Here is a 17675-nt window from a genome sequence, read left to right on the forward strand (position 1 = left end):
AGAACATCTCACCATCTTCCTCCTATGATGGCTGCTGCGGGACTCCACCCTTTTCTAGTAGAGTGCTTGTGACTTGTGTCAACATCTCCACTCCTAGCACAGGGCCTTCCATACAGCAGATGCACAAATGGATGTGTGAACAATAAACGAACCAGTGAATTGAGACACAATTTATTAAGATTTAATTTCTCCTATATTTTCATATAAGCTGAACAAATCCAAGGAAATTCTTATTCCAATGCCATGTTATCTCATTCCAAACCACAAAATAAGATGGAAAGTCTCCTAAATTTGTTTTACAAAATGGCAAAAATTTTACTCTAAATTGTACAAGAGCAAAACATCTGTATCATTCATAACCTTAGATTCTGAAGCTAATTAAGCTTCTAGTTAAAAGGAATCTTTAAAAGACTTCAAAAGGAAGATAAAGTTTCAAGTTATCCTTATAAAATAGGAAAACCAACATGTTATTCACTCAGTTTTGCCTAGCCCTAAACTGCCTCTCTACTTAAAACTGTGACTGCCATCTCTAAATTCAGTGACTTTATTAAAGTACCTTAACATGTCTCAGATTTTATTAAAGTGCCTTAAATTGCCTCACACTTTATTCAGGGGAAGCTTCTGGATGTGGTGCTGGAAGTTGTTCTGGCCATGGCACTAGTGCCACTTGAAGTGGCAAATCTTCCCTGGGCTCTCTCTTCCTCATCTCTCAAAGCCTCCTCATAACACAGCGGGAAGGATGTGGCATCACCACCATTGAACTTGGCCAAATACTCCAGGACTCTCATCTTGCTGGTTTCAGCATAGGCCCTTGGCCCCCACAAGAACACATAGTGAGGAGGATCGCTATGGGGCACCTGCAAGTACTCCAGGTACCCTTCTAGCACCCAATCTTCAGTGATGAGCTTCCAGGGCTCCCCATAGATGTGGTGCTCACTCCCAACATGTACCCCCATCACACTCAGCGCCTCCCACAGCTCCTCCTCAGGGACACAATTGCCTTCTGTGAAGATCACTCCCAGGATGATTATCAGAAGGCCGGTCTTGGGCATGCTCTGATCATCATCTAGCATACCATCATAGGTGAGGCCCAGGGCGGTATCAAGCACATAGGAGTGACCCATGGGATCTACTTCCTTCACATCAATGCCAAAGACCATCTGCAAGCACAGAGACACCTTACTGAAGATCACAGGAAAATGGTCTTCATAATCTTTGATGACACAAGACAGCATTTCTGCCTTGGTGATCGGCTCCTTCATTCGATACTTATGGAGCAGGAGCTGCACCAACTCCTCCACCTTCTCATCCAATGCATTTTGGAGCAAAGACTCTGCATCTTCTGGGTCCTGCCAGGTGCGTGGGCCCTCCTCTTCCTGGCTGCTGCAGCTGTCATCAGATTGGCTCCACGGAAAGGCTGTAGGGGAGGAGATGCTATGAGGACCCTGGGGAGGACTCTGGGGAGGACTCTGGGGAGGACTCGGTGTCTGAATAGCAAAAAAGTCATCTGGGTTGCTTAGAATCAGAGGAGAGGAAGAAGAGGAGGAATAGGTGGCGAAGAACTCCTCTTCACTCTCCTCTTCAGACTCAAAAATCTGTTCATCAATGTCTGGCTCCTCTCCTTGGTCCTGAAGGCCTCCCTCATGCTTCTGACAAGAAGGCATCACGTTTTCTTTGGGGTCAGGTGGCAAGAGGCTAGGCAGCAGCTGGTTGATGGGAACCCACAGGCCTGGAGGAGAGAGGGAGGGTAAAAGTGACCTCAGCTGAGAACTGCACCCTTGGGGGCTGTGACAAAGGCCTTCCCTCTGGGTGAACATGGGCCTCACAGGGTTCCTGTCCTGCTTATGGGACTGTCCCCTGAAAACCTACAGAGAGTGAGAGGGCTCTTCAGAATGCAAGGAGACTATGAGTGTGTGAGTCTCCAGAGCTGACAGTAGGGGTGGGATGGGGCCAAGCAATGGGATCCCTTATGTTCTGGGGTAGGTGGCACTCTGGGTCCACAATCAGGGGATGCACCTTGCCTTGACTCTTGGCACTGCTAGGGTCTTAGCTGCTCTGTGACCTAAAGACACTGCCTCAGACTGAGACCTTTACCAGCAGGTTACTACAGCACCTGTAAGAGGAACTGAAGGGATACTCAGGCTGCACACTGAAAGCAGCACCCTAGGTCCCCCAGACTTGACAGGAGGATGGCCAAGACTCTGAGAGGTCCCCACTATGCTGGGATGAAAGGTCCTATCTGTACTCACTTGAGGTCTTCGTTTTCTCCTAGCTAGCCTTGAACTCTACCCCTCTGCTGGTCTAAGGCAAAGTTTCAGAGCAAGAGTTTGCCTCTTGAAAGGCAATGAACGGCAGTGAGGGGGGCCCAACATCCAGTCACACCTGCCCAGGGCCTTCCAGGGAGGACAAAAAGGTGGCCAAATTCAATGGGGGATGTGTCTATTCTGAAGTAAGGAGACTGATCCACCCTCACCTTCCTGCCTGGCAGGGCCTGGAACAATTCCTGTTGACTTGAGCCCACTCAAACCAAAGCCTTATCTCCATGAGATACCAGAAGAGGAAGTAAGGGTAAGCCAATCCACTCAATGTTTTCTGTATCTTTCTCTGGCTGACAGAATGGGACAGGATGGGGTTGGGGTCCTGTATATTCAGGTTAGTGGAGACTCCTCAGCCCTTAGCTGGACTCCTGGTAGAGCTTAGAACAAATCCTTCTGTTGACCTGAGTGTAGTCCTTTCTAATTAAGGCCCTACCCTCTCCAAAGCCTCCCCAGCTAGACATGAGGCTGAAGCTGGCAGTCCTTCCCAGAGCCTCTTGGACTGAGAGTAGGGCCATAGTGGATATTTCTGGGGTCTTCTTTGTGTTCTGAGCTGGGGTGTAAATTCAACCTTCAACAACAGCCTTTAGCTTCCCTCTTTGCAGACCCTGGGACTCCTCTCTTTGCTTTCAGAAGTTCCTTCCTCTTCTGATCTGATACCACCCATACAACCAAGGCCCTCAGTTCCCTGAGTCCCCCAAGTAAGAAATGGGAAGATGTCCCACCCTGGGGGTACTCTTCTGCCTTGGGCCTCCCAGAACTAACAGGATGGCTGGATTCTGTGGAATCTTTTCATTTCTGGGGTGGCAGTACCTTCACTCTTCACCAAAGATCCTCACCTTGTCTCCCGGCTGAGCCCGAGATGATGACTCCTTTGATACCAGGTGTGGTGGTCTCTATCAACCCTCAGAACACGACTTTGATCACTCTAGAAGCTCTGAGACAAAAGTTATTCTTAGCATCTGAGTCCAGGATCGACCAGGGCTATCAGGAGGGCCTGGGTCCAGACTGTTCTGGGGTGGAGGTTATCTCAATCCACCTTCAGGATATTCACCTCGAATCCTGACAGGGCCCAGCACAGACCCCTTGCTGATCTGACACTGCCCCCTCAGCTCAAGCCAAAGCTCTTACCTGCCTGAGGACCCCTCTTCCTCCATCATGGTTGCAGTGAGAGCAAGCCACATAGTACAATCCTTACTTAGGGCCTCCCAGGGTTGAGAGCAGAGCAGTTGGGCTCTGTGGGGTATGTTCTTTACTGAGGCAGGTTCTAGGTACTTACCTTGACTTCTGACAAAACCTGGGATTCCTTCCTCAGCTGATGTGAAGCTGCACTCCTCAGAGCAAGGTCTTCTTCATGACTCTCCCTTCAAGAAGAATCAGGAACCACAACACCTGGCACCACTGTGTGGGTTCTTGCAGGGTCAACTACAAGGGCATGAAGTGGTTGTGCACTCCATCTAGGAGTGTGAGTTCTCCGCAGTCCTCTCTCTACATCCTCACCTTGATTCTTGCCAGGGTCAGGGACTCTTCCCTGTGCCAACATCCTCAGACCAAAGTCCTAACCACCCTCAGACTTGGGAGGCCGCAGTAAAGGAGCATCATACTGTTCTGGGGTATGGGTACCTCCAGTCCCCATCAAAGGTGATTACCTCTCTGATACCCCAAAGGCAGAAGAAAAGATGCACAATATCTGACCATTCTGCCCAGGGCTTCACAAAGTTGATAGCAGAGCTAGGCCTCTTCTGTACTAAGTCTGCTGGAGTCCTACCCCCCCCCCCCACATCAAGTCCTCACCTTGACTCCTGGAAGGGCCTGGATCCCTTCCTCTGCTCACCAGAGGTGATATTTCTTCTACCAAGCCTCTAATCTCTTTCCGACCTGAAAAACGACATCAGGATAAGCTGTATATGGTCACTTTTTTTTTTAAAAGTTTTAAGGAGTTTATTCAGTGAGAGAAATGCATAGGAAGGTGAAGGTTTTATCTAAGTGAGAAATAAAAGTCTAGAGGCTAAGTTAGGGTGCATACCAAGCAGAGACCAGGCCAGGAGCCAGCCACATGCAGTAAGCATGTGGGCAGGAAAGCAGGGAGTGGGTGGCCCAAAGGCCACACACCCTGAAGGCACAGGCAACAAGGGCAACAAAAAGGGCAATTAAGGGAGGGGCCCACAGTGCTCCAGGCCTTTTATCTACTTCCAAAGGGGAGTGGTTATGTAACCTGATTGGCAAGTGGGCATACAGGTGGGGTCAGGTAGGGGCATGAGATCACACAGGGGGTGTGGTGAAAGCGTGGCCTTCCAGCTCACAAATCTAATCAATTCTATCCTATCTGCTTGCCTATATAATTTCCCCCTCAGAGAGATTCCAGCCCTTAATCCTAAATGCTGTTGAAGGACATAGAATCATATCTTCTATAACTTCTTCCTGCTTATGAGGGGTGAAGTGCAGGCCCTGACTGCACTTTGACCTGCTCACTTTGTACAGGGCCTCCCAGAACTTATGGCAGGGATGTAGCTGTGCCCCCTGTCCTGGAATCCTGGGTGTCCTGTGTCCTTTCTTAGTCCTAACCTCAACTTCTGGGTAGAGCTTGGGCCCCTCTGTCTGCCTGTCTGAGTCCTGTGCTCCTTCTTCCAAGCCCATAACCTCTATCAGATCCCAGTGGCAGAAGTCAGAAACCTTCCCAAGGCCATCCTCCTGATGGCAAGGATAGGCTTCTGTGGGATCCTTCCTGGTCTGGAGTCTAAGCCCCTTCCTTCTCCTTTGGTCCTCTCATTGGTGCCTGGTATAGCCTGGGACTCCTCCTCTCAGCTTAAGGCCCCCACTTTTTTCAGAACCCTGAGGTGGAAGTTAGGGTACAGCACATAAGGCCACCTTGTGGGAGCTTCCAATGGCTGACAGCAGGGCGGAGCTAAACTCTAGGGACCCTGTACCAGGATAGGATATATCCCCTCAGTCCTTCCCCAGGGTCCTGACTATGAAGCCAGCCCCATCCTCTGATGATGAGGCTGCCCCAACACATCAAGATTCTGACTCTCAGAGTCCTCTGAGGTGGAAAGGGAGGGGGCTCTGCCGGGGTAACCTGTTCTGGGCAGAGATGGATTATTTAGGACCTTCATCTGAGGTGAGGGCTTCCTTAATCCACTATCCACACCTCACTTTGAATTCTAACAAAGCCTTTCCCCCTTGGCCGGCCTGAAGCACCGACCTCAGAAACGTTTCTCTGACTCCTGAGGTAAAAGTCAGGGAACATCACATCTGACTTCATGAGCGTGCCTGGGGATTACCATGGATGACAGAAGGGGCAAGAACGGATTCTCCACAGGCCTTATTAGCCTTCCTTGGGGTCCTCACCTCACAGAACATGGCACCCGTCTTCAAAAAGCCATGTCCTTGCCTCCTTCGACTCCCGCTCCCAGTCTCCACACAAAAAGTCTGCTATTAAATGGTGCAGGACTGAGAAGAGGGCTACAGCTGGATTATTCGGGGTCCTCAGCCTCTCACCTTGACTTGTAACAGCGTTCCCACCCGATCCCGTTGTGGACCTGAAGCGGGAACCTCCAACAAACTCGTAAACTGAAGAAGCGGAAGTCAGGGGGCGTCACATCCGGCTAGTACCCAATGTCCGGGGCTTCTCATGGCTGATAGCAGGGGCGGAACCGGAACCTCTGGATTGTTACCTTGTTACCTGTGAAGGCTTAGACCCCAACCTCTGCTGACCTGAATTGGCCCTCTATCTGGGATGGGGGCTTCTTTGGTTCACTTCTAACACAGCCTAGGCTCTTTTCTATTAGTTGACTTGAAGAGCGGACCTCAGAAGCCTCTGCTGAGCTCCGGACAGATGACGTAACATCCGGCCACTGTGTCCCGGATTTTCCACTGGAGTCCCTTTGTCCTTGGGTCCTGGGGTCTTGTGTTTGTCCTCTCTCATTTGTCACTTGTAACCCTTTTGCTTCTACTTAGCCTATAAACTCTCTCAAGTCTGGGTGCAAATATCAGGACACGCTGCATCTGATTATCCTGCGTCAAGCTCCCAGAGTTTGCAGCAGAGGTGGGATGTGGAGAGGGAGCCTTTGTCCTGGGATCCAGGGTTTTCTTAGCCTAAGTGTCTCACCTTGACTCCTAGCAGGGAGAAGGACAACTTCCTAGGTCAACCTATGGACGCATGGCCTTTCCTCATAGATGCTTCTTTATTGGAAGCTAAGAAACACTGCTTTCACCCACACAGCTGACAACAGATGTGACAGTGGGGCATCTTTTGTTCTGGAGTCTAGGGTTTACTGCATGCCCTCTCAGGGTCCTTACCTTGACTCCCACTCTGACCTTGACTCTTAATTTGACACCTCCCTGGTCCTACCTGATTATGCTTCTGTCATATCAAGGCCTTAAGTCTCATAAGGCAAAATTGGACATACACAGGTCAGCCCCTGTACAGTCAGGAATTAGAGGAGTGGCTAGATGGACAAGGAAGCCTGGGCTCTTACAGAACTAATAGCAAGGTCAGAAGTGTATTCTTGGGGATTACTGTTTTTTAAATGAGTGGATACCTTAATTCTTACTCATGAGGGCTTCCATCTTGGCTGTTGGCTACTTCATGAAATGCTCCCTGGAGATTCCCTCTCTTTGACATATCTGAGCAGTTTTCCAACTGTAACCCTTGTGGAAATTGACTCCACAAGCTTGAAAGGGGAGTTACAGTGCTTATGACAAGTGGTAGACAGTCATATTTGTAGCATTTGTTTACAACATTTGGATTTCTTCTATATCTGTATTTTGTAGGACTTTATTAAATTTCTCTTATTTATTTATGCCTTTTTAATTTAAAAAATCTTTATATTTATTCAAAGGGCATAGAGAGAGGCCAGCATTAATGCATATCCCAGGACTGGCTACATTACAGATTGAGAAAGTCAAATCATATCTATATTGATACATAAATGTTTTATATAAAAATTGACATAAAATCATAATAAGAAGGAAATGTATATGCTAGAAATAAATGAATAAATAAATAGGAGAGAACAGTAAAACATCCTGTGCAGAAAATTACAAATCAATATGTAGCTATTTTACCATCGCTTAAGTGTGGGCTGTGCACAATGATTTCCATCCAATGAAAGTAGAGTGTGAAGAGGGGGACAGCTGGTTCTAACACACTCGAGAGTGGTTTTAAAAGAGAGTGGCAAGGGAACATCTTCCATAATGGGCAGAGTCTTGAACAGTGTGCCTGGATTGGGGTCAGAATGGACTGGCTAGTTGCTCAGAGACCACGAGAAGAGAGGCCTGAAAGAGACTCCCAAATTAACTTGATCTGGTCCAAGGGCACAAAGAGTATTCCAGACACAAGTGAAAAGGTGGTAAGCAGGGTTCTACTAGCTCCAATTTTCCTATGTGACATTAAAGGGAAAATGTTTAAGAAGCTGATGTGTTTCTGCTAACTTTCCTACTCCTTGAAAAAAAAACTACAAATAACACATCTTTTCTCTCATATATGGATGCGCGCGCGTGTGTGTGTGTGTGTGTATAGTTTAAAAATATGGATGCCACAGTGTTTGGTATATAAATGTTTATAAATGTTTCCTTTACTTAATTATAGTTCTTATTTAATAATATACTTTTATCTTCTCATGAATAAAAAAAACCCTACATTGGAAGTAGTATTACTTCCTTTAGTTTTTTCCTCCATCCTTTTTAAGGTTTTCCATTCAGAATTTTGGTTGGATCAAGGTAAAAAAGAAACATGTACCAGGAGATAACAATTTAGGGAAAGAAATTGAAATTAGTGAATGGAAAATTGAGGGTGCAGTATTGGATTGTGTTGCAGCAAATCTTAGATTGACCATTGGAACAGTTCATGTTCAGGTTCTGAAACTGACTCCCCATGCAGTCACTCAGCTGTTTCCAGACAACTGGACAGAAACTTGTTGGAGTCTCAAGGCAAATAAATCTCTCTCTTTTTCTTTTATTTTTTTTGAGATTTATTTATTTATTTGAAGGCAGAGTTACAGAGGAAGGAGAGAGAAAGGAAGAGGGAGAGGTTAAGGGAGAGGGAGAGGTTAGGGGAGAGGGAGAGGGAGAGAGAGAGAGAGAACACAAACTTCCACCTGCTGGTTTACTCCCCAAGTGCCCACAACAAGTACGGCAGGCCAGACAGAAACCGGGAGTCAGGAATTCCATTTTAGTCTTCCATGTCAGTGACAAGAACCCAGTTACTTGAGACATCATTGCTACCTCCCAGAGCCTGCATTAACACGAAGCTGGAGCCAGGAGCTAGAGGCGGGTATCAAACCCATGTACTCCAATATGGGACTTGGGTGTTTTAACTGGCATCCTTACTGCTAGGCTAGATGCCTGTCCTCCTATTACTTTTAAAAGTATCAGGGTATGGAATTTACCCAAGGGAAATTAATTTGGCTAATAAAAAAGCCATCTGCACATTAATGTTTATTGCAGCTCAATTCACAATAGCTAAGACCTGGAACCAACCCAAATGCCCATCAACAGTAGACTGGATAAAGAAATTATGGGACATGTACTCCATAGAATACTATACAGCAGTAAGAAACAACGAAACCCAGTCATTTGCAACAAGATGGAGCAATCTGGAAAACATCATGCTGAGTGAATTAAGCCAGACCCAAAGAGAAAAATATCATTTGTTTTCCCTGATCGGTGACAACTGAGTGCCAAAGGGGAAACCTGTTAAGTGAAATGGACACTATAAGCAACAATGAACTGATCAGCTCCTGTCCTGACTTTAGATGTACAATGTAATACTTTATCCATTTTAGTATTTGTTGTTATTGTTGTTGTTCTAGTACTATTGGTTGAACTCAGTAATTAACACACAATTATTCTTAGGTGTTTAAATTTTAACTGAAAAGTGATCCCTGTTAAATCTAAGAGTGGAAAAAGAGAGGGAGGAGATGAACAATTTGGAACATGCTCAATCGGACTGGCCGCAAATGGTGGAGTTAGAAACGTGCCAGGGGATTCCAACACAATTCCATCAAGATGGCATGTACCAATGCCATCGCACTAGTCCAAGTGACCAATTTCAGCTCACAATTGATAGCTCTGATAGGTCTAAGACTCAAAGAGATCACACAAACAAGACAAGTGTCTGCTAATACTAACTGATAGAATCAAAAAGGGAGAGAAAGATCCAACATGGGAAGTGGGATACACAGCAGACTCATAGGATGGCAGATGTCCTAAACAACACTCTGGCCTCAGAATCGGCCCTCAGGGCATTCAGATCTGGCTGAAGAGCCCATGAGAGTATAGCAGGCATGGAAAGCCAAGATATCATGGAAAAAAAAAAAAAGACCTAAAAGAATGATCTCTGTGAGGGAGATCCCAGTGGAAAGAACGGGGCCATCAAAGAAGGAGGTACCCTTCTCCGAAGGGAGGAGAGAACCTCCACTTTGACTATGACCCTATCGGAATAAGATCAAAGTCGGCGAACTCTAAAGGCTTCCATAGCCCTGGCAACTCATGACTAGAGCCTAGGGAGATTACTGACGCCATGAACAGGAGTGTCAAATTGTTAAATCAGCAACAGGAGTCACTGTGTACTTACACCCCATGTGGGATCTGTCCCTAATGTGTCGTCTAAAGCCAAGTGATGCTATGACTGGTACTGAAACGGTATTTTTATACTTTGCGTTTCTGTGTGGGCGCAGACTGATGAGGTCTTTGCTAATTATATACTGAAGTGATCTTCTGTATGTAAAGAGAATTGGAAATGAAAAAAAAAAAAAACAACCTGGTGTTAAAATGGAAATGGCATAGAAAATTAATTAATTTGAAAAAAAAAATTCTGTAGGATCTCTGTCTTTAATGTGCTGTACATTGCTATTTAATGCTATAATTAGTAATCCAATGGTAGTTTTTTCACTTGATGTTGCTATATGGGCAAAAAGTTGAAATCTTTACCCAATATGTACTAAACTGATCTTCTGTGTACAAAGAGAATTGAAAATGAATCTTTACATGAATGGAAGGGGAGAGGGAGCGGGAGGGGGGAGGGTGGCGGGCGGGAGGGAAGTTGTGGGAGGGGGGAAGCCATTGTAACCCATAAGCTGTGCTTTGGAAATTTATATTCATTAAATAAAAGTTTAATTAAAAAAAAAAAAAAGTATCAGGGTAAAAATATTCTCAGTGTGGGTGTTTGATGTACCAGTTAATATGCTGCTTGGGACACCCCTGTCCCATATGAGTGCCTGGGTTCAAATCCTGGATCTGCTTTTGATTTCAGCTTCATAATAATGCATATCCTGGGAGGGAACAGGTGAGATGGCCCAAGTACTTAGGTCCCTGCCACTCACATGGGAGACTTGGTTTGAGTTTCAGGCTCCTGGTTTTTGTCTGGCCCAACCCCAGCTGTTGTGGGCATTTTGGGAGTGGACCAACAGATGATAAGTCTCTCTCTTCCTGCCTTTCAAATAAACAAAAACAAAAATAATATGCTCAAAGTTTTTAAAAAATAAATCTACCTTAGTCCTGTTCACTTTATTGATTCCTCTCCTCTCTTACCCTTGATATTCTGTGATTGGGATGAGAGGTTGGAGAGATCTAAACTGGATAAACATCACTATAGCAGTAGCAAGTGACCCCTGCAAGGCCAGCATTGTGGCACAGCAAGCTAAGCTTCCATCTGCAATGCCAGCATCCCAAATTGGAACACCAATTTATGTCCCAGCTGCCCTGCTTTTGACCCAACTCCCTTCTAATGTGCCTGGGAAGGCATCGGAGGATTGTACCAGTATTTGAGCCCCTGCCACCTATGTAGGAGACAGATTGGATCTCTAGACTCTTGGCTTCTGCCTGAACCAGCCCCAGTAGCCATTTGAGGAGTGAATCAGCTGATGGAAGATCCCTCTTCCCTCCCCATTCATATTCTTTCTTTCTCTCTGTCTCTGTTTCTCTCTGTCTCTTTCTCTCTCTCTCTCTCCTCTCTCCCACTCCACACTGCATTTCAAATAAATAAATAAATAAAATTTTTTTAAAGCAAGTGGTCCCCAGGTGACCCTAATTGGTCTCAGAAGAAGCTTGGCTAAGATGAGAGGCTGGAAAGAGAGGGCTTGCTGAAAGCTTGAGAAGCTGTGGTAATGGTTTTGCTATGGTTTGTCCCTTGAAACTTACATTGAAATTTGATTTCCATTGTGGTAGTGCTGGGAGGTAGGGCTTTCAAGAGGCAATTAGGGGGGTTGGCATTGTGGCATAGTGGGTAAAACCACCCCTTATGATGCTGGCATCCCATATAGGCACTAGTTCAAGTCCCAGCTGTTCCACTTCCAATCCAGCTCTCTGCTATGGCCTGGGAAAGCAGCAGAGGATGGCTCAAGTCCTTGGGCCCCTCTTCCCATGTGGGAGACCTGGAAGAAGCTCCTGGCTCCTGGCTTCAGATTGGCCCAGCTCCAGCAGTTGTGGGCATTTTGGGGGTGAACCATCAGATGGAAGATCTCTCTCTCCCTCTCTCTCTGTAACTCTTTCACATAAATAATCTTTAAAAATTTTTTTATTAGTTTGCATGCATTGCATAAATATAACTTTAGGAACATAGTAATAACAACAACAACAAAAACCTCAGACTTCCAGATCACTGAGACCGGATTCTCACTTTTTGAAAAAAGAGGCATTTAGTTTCTGAGGGTGGACTTAATGCCTTTCTCATGGGAGTGAGTTCTTGTTCCAAGGACTGGGGTAGTTACCACAAGAGTGGGTGGTTATAAAGAGACCAGTCCTCATGTTGTATGTTTTCCTCATATAGCCACTTGCCCTTCTGCTTTTCTAGCAGGTTTTTGAAGCCCTTGCTAGATGTGTCCACTTGATTCTGGGTTTCCAGCCTCCAGAACGGGAAGTTCAATAACTTTCTTTCCTTTGCAAGTTACCCAGTCTCAAGTATTCTGTTATAACAACATAAAATGAACAACATAAAATAACCAGCTCCTTTACCCTGCAAGTTGTCCAACTGGGAAGAAGCAGCGGGGCCATGCTGTGGGCACTGGGTAAAATTGCTGCCTGCAATGCCAGCATCCCATTTGGGTGCAGGTTCAAGTCTGGGCTGCTCCACTTCTGATCCAGCTCCCTGCTAATGCACCTTGGAAAGCAGCAGAGGATGGCCCAAGTGCTTGAGTTCCTGCACCCATGTGGGAGACTTGGAAGAAGCTCCTGGTTCCTGGCTTTGGATTGGCCTAGCACAGCCAGTGGGGCCATTTGGGGAGTGAACCAACAGATGGAAGATCTCTCTCTCTCTCTTTCCCTCCTTCTCTCTCTCTCTGTAACTCTGCCTTTCAAATAAATACATAAATACACCTTTTTAAAAAAGCAGGAAAAAAAAAAGCAGGGAGGTTACCTGCCTCTCCTCTCACCCCATCCCTTAGAATAGTTGTATATTCATGCAGGCAGCTAGTGACTGTGCAGTTGGCAGTGTCAGGCCCACCCAAGGACCATGAGCTTCATCTGTGCTTGTGGTCACCTGCAGAAGTTGGCTTATCAGTAAGAATTTTAGCCAGTAGAAGACTATGTAGCAGCTCAAGGCAGGCTCTGGCTGTATTGGAAAAACTCTTCCCTACCCCCTTCTCTAGCTGCATATTCTTCTTCTGTGTGAAACTGGCAAAGGAAGACTACCAGGAGTTGAAAGGGAGATTCCTTGCCTCAGAAAGTCCCTGTGGGATCTTTGGGAAGGTTATGTGGAGCTAACCATACTGTAAAGTTTGGTCCAGCAAGGGCTACTGTTTGGGAGGATGAGGACAGCAGTGATCTCAGTTCTTGTCTCATATCAAAGAAGAATTTCCCCGTGGAGAGGGATGGTGAGCAAAACAACATTTATTGAACTAAGAAATCTCCTGTCACAACAGTCAGGAGGGGTGCTCCAAGGGAGGAGTTGCCAGTAAAAACCTGTAGGGATTGCCCTTTTTACATACAGAGTGGTTCTCTCTGATTAGTCCCTTTCTGAAAATCAAACCTAGATTTTACCAATCAGGGGAGGAGCAGAATAACAGCTAACCAGAAGGCAGGGATTACAATCCTGTCTAGCTTTGGTAAAGCTAAGTACAGTTAACTGAACTCACTGCCTTCCAAGGGGCCTAATTCCCTTCTAACTGGCCTAATTGTCCATTAGCCCATCTAACTCCTTCAGCAAGGGCTACCAAATGGTTAGTAAGGGACAATGAATGTGCACTCTTTAATGGGAGTCTCTGCAGCTAATGAGGCTTTGGGTTGGGTATTAGTAGGCAATTAGAATTGGGAGCCTGAGTCCAGTGAGAGAGACTAGGGAGGGCCAGGGAGACAAAGCATGCTGCTTGGGGCTGCTGACAAAGGTTAGGACAGTAAGGAAGAAGCACTATCCAGGAAACTCTTCTATTCTATATGTTTCAGCTTGGAACTGTGGGGAGGCTCAGAAGGGACCTTGTAGGAAGAGTCATTGCTTTATGATTCATGTTGCAACTCCAAGATTCTCATGGAAAAGTACTTGGAAATATTCAGTGAAATGTGGGTTGTAGCAAGGACCCTCTGCACCATCAGCAGGACCTCTGCTTTCTTCCCATCCCCACAGGGCTTTCTTGTTCTTTATTGTGCACATCTACATTGACAAAGGAGATTTTAAAAATGATTTTGTTCTTTATAAAAACCACTTTCCTTATTCCCCCCATCCCATAAAATGGAACTAAATGCTCACTTTGGATTTTGGCACCACAATGGTTTATTCTGTTTTTTAAAAAAATTGCGTCCAATGATTAAGAATAGTTTGTGGAAATATGTAAACAAATTTCAACATGACATTGTTAATTCCCCTCTGTGATTGAAAATTATGCCTTCAAATGTTCTAGGGCATGAAGAAGTTGGTGTGCAAAGCCATAGAAGGGCCGTAGGGAGCAAAGGAATCCAGGAGTTTCCTGGGCCCAGATGGCCATCATGTGCAGCATCTTCCAATCCCACAGAAAGGAAACACAGTGACCCATCAGAGTATTTGTCATTATATACCTTTATTTTTCCCTGTTGGCTATTTACAAAATTTTATTTCAGCATGTTTTTCAGAAGCATAATTTTGCTTCTTCATATAGTTTCTTGAAGTCAGGGCCAGTCAAGGTCATGTTCATGCAAAAATGTACATTTAATGAGGACAAGGAGAGAGCCCCCAGTCATCTCACAAAACTTTGCTGCTCTGTGTCTTCTTGTGGATCAGGCCTCCCAGGACAACTAATCTTGGGCCTCTTCTTTTCTTGATTTTCACTGCCTGGACAAGCACCATTCTTCAAGACCTACATGTGTAATTTTACTCATTTCAAATGCTTTCAGGATGTTACTGACTTAGCTGCCCTTGAAAGCATCCCCTGAAACTGCCTAATGTCAGGAAGTTTAGGTGCCCTAAACTCAGGCACCGCTAGCTCTGCTGATGACTACTGACCCTAGGGATGCAGTCTGGCAAGATGGTAGGTGCAAATGCTCACACCAGTTGAGTCAACAGAGGTGACCCTGACCAATTGCCTTATTTCATAATTTAAATATATCAAGAAGATATTTTAACATCCTTCCCCTCCCTCCCCTGAAAACCCAACACTGATAATATAGACTTCATATTGTTCACAGGATACTATACAGCAAACACAAACATAACTGCACTTTCAGTAGGACAAGTCACGATTTCTTTTTATGCCGAGCTGTAGAACAGCTAGAAGTTACTGCTCATCACCATGGCAGGGTGCCATGCAGGTGCATAGCTTAGTAAGTGCATTCAGTGGTTAATAGATCAAAGGTTTAGCTTTTGTATATACAGAATAAGGAAACCTCATTAGGAATGCCCACAGTCTCAGCAACAGTTAGCTCCAAATATGCAAAGATGTTGTAGCTTTGCTATTAACAAGATGACATAAATCTCAAGAATATATCTTTCAAGCTCCATTGAGAACCAATAGATTGTTACATCTGCAAAGGCACCCCACAGTGGCAGATGGAATAGGCAGTAAATTCCTAGGAAATGTGTCACATATCCCCATAACAAAACAACACTTGGGAATAAGACTTGGGATATCTTTCCCATGGTAGGGATTCTAGCGGAAAAGTTAATGGGAGGGAAGGAAATGGAAGGTTGGTAGAGGGGTATAGTTGGGGTGCTCCATTCCAGACTCAGCAAGGCCATTTCCTCTTCCCAAGCTCCAAATTCCTAAGTGCGTTTTCATTGGCTGAAACCAGGATCATCTGAATGGTTGCTGTGCACTTCCAGTTACTTGATGTCAAGTATGAGTGGTGAGAAAAGATAGGCAGCCAGCTGGAGAGAGTATGCTTGCAAGGCTGGACAGCTGAAAATGGGGCTGAACATCACCAATGACGGACCACATAGAGACATGAAAAGGGAAGATCTGGCAAATTTCAGGTTAAAATGCCCATATTCATGGGAAACCCAGAAGGTTCAAATTTCTGAAAAGGTGTAATTGCCAAACCTTCTCTTTACCTTGACACTTAACCTCACAGAGTATGGGTCGCAGTTGAGTTCAACCGCTCTCATTGCAGCACATTAGGGCAAGAATAATATATCTAGCTATATGGGTCTATAGAGATATTTACAACTGGCCTCTCTGCCCTTCCTCTGTGCTGTGAAGCCTTCCTGTGCACTGTTGTTGGATGCATCTTGAAAACCTTTTCTTTTGTTCACACTGTTCCAACTTCCCTTTATGGTTTCATCCCCTACTGGAATTAAAGCCAAATCCAAATCAACCCACCAACTTTTAGTCTCCAAGAAGCCTGCCTTTCAATAACCACAACTGGCGCTTCATATGTGTAGTCACTGCTTTCTCCTTGTCTTGGATCTTTGAGTGGGGTGTCCAGAAATAAATAAAATGTATGTACGTGTGTGTGTGTGTGTGTGTAATTGTGCCAGTGACTATGTGTGACCATATGTCATTGTGAGTGCATGTCTGGGTGTGTTTATATATTTGATGAGGGTGAATGCCCCCTGTTCATGTATACATGTGACAATGTGCGTCTACGTTGGCGTGGATATATGACAGGTTATATGTATGTTGTGTGCGTAGAAGAGACAAACTGGATCCTAGTAGGTAGGTAGTTCCCGGGGCTCCTTTGTACTTCTCTCTTATCTATCTCTTTTCCTGGTTGGGGGAGGAAGTATAGAGTTCTGGGACTTCAAATCCAAGGTGGAAATTGAGGCTGATTGCTGAAGTCCAGTAGCCAACAACCATCCCAGAATGGGATACTAAAGTGCTTCTTGTCCCTGAGTGGGCAGACAGCGCATGCCTGCAGCCATCCCACACTTCTTTGGTTCTTAGCATGCAGCTGCTGGCAGCCAATCCCCTGAGCATTCTTTCACATCACCCACTTGCCTGCAGCTGCCAGCACCTCACATGTGTGTGTCAGGCTCACAAGGTGATTAGAATTAAAGGAAGAGTTATAAAGACCATAAACCACCTCCTCTTGAGTTCTCAAGCCCTCCTGCCCCATCGTCTACACTATATTTTGATTCCAAATGTATCTTGAAGGCTCTCTCTCCAGCCTGGAACTCCCAAATATGTCCTTCTAGGACCAAGCGAAATAGACTTTACTCACAGCTTATCCCATGATCAAGCATTTCCTACTCCAGGCATTTCCTACCTCAAGGCACTACATTACCACTTCTTAGGACTACATTCACTTCCTCTGAGTTTTATATCCAGGAGATAGCACAGATGCATGGAAGGAGGGGTGAAGAGTAGATGGGGGCCACGAGGAGACACCGCTCCCTGGGACAGGGAATTTGAAAGAAACAGTGAACTAGCCCAGCCAAATAGGGCCTCCCTTATTTGCGAACAGGCCGAAGAAACTCTGGTGGTTTTAGGAGGGCCACCAACAGGTAATACATATGCTTTCAGGCATGTTTCCTTTCATACCCATTCAAATCAGATAAACACAGATATGTAGAAATGTACTTATTATATACATGCACACAATTTACACCCATGTGTGTACACACACATATAAGAGACATTTTCACAGGAGTGCACACACATTGTGTGTGTGTGTGTTACACTGATAGACAGTGTTATACGGCTTCTCAAATAGCTGTGTGTGCACACAGACCTACCTTGATGCATGCACGTACACACATCTAGGTACATACAGAAACACAAACACAGAAGCACAGTTAAAAGTATGAGTGCATAGAGGGGTGAGGGCCTGTAGGACAAGCTACCTAGGGAGGAAGGGGGAACATAGGTTGAGTGCTTGACAAAGCTCATTCCTGCATGGCCTCCATTGATAAGGTGGAGCTGCTTGGCAAGCTGGAGTTCAGGCCAATCCTACTTCTGTGAGGAGCCCTGGTGGGTGGGCAGTGCCCATGTTTTCCATCTGCTCTGTTTGTGCTTATTG

At 45.5% G+C, this 17675-nt stretch overlaps 1 protein-coding gene across 1 annotated transcript; it reads right to left on the bottom strand.

Moving 5' to 3' along the window:
• Nucleotides 1-608: 608 nt before the first annotated feature.
• On the bottom strand, nucleotides 609-16772 carry LOC133753689 (melanoma-associated antigen 8-like). The gene is made up of 4 exons (XM_062184378.1): nucleotides 16655-16772; nucleotides 5814-5885; nucleotides 4110-4193; nucleotides 609-1729 (listed from the first exon to the last, which is right to left on the bottom strand). Exons 1-4 carry the CDS (start codon nucleotides 16770-16772, stop codon nucleotides 609-611), a joined length of 1395 nt encoding a protein of 464 aa, XP_062040362.1.
• Between the last annotated feature and the right edge of the window lie 903 nt (nucleotides 16773-17675).

This window comes from Lepus europaeus, chromosome X (assembly GCF_033115175.1).
Source record: "Lepus europaeus isolate LE1 chromosome X, mLepTim1.pri, whole genome shotgun sequence".
Classification (NCBI taxonomy): Eukaryota; Metazoa; Chordata; class Mammalia; order Lagomorpha; family Leporidae; genus Lepus; species Lepus europaeus.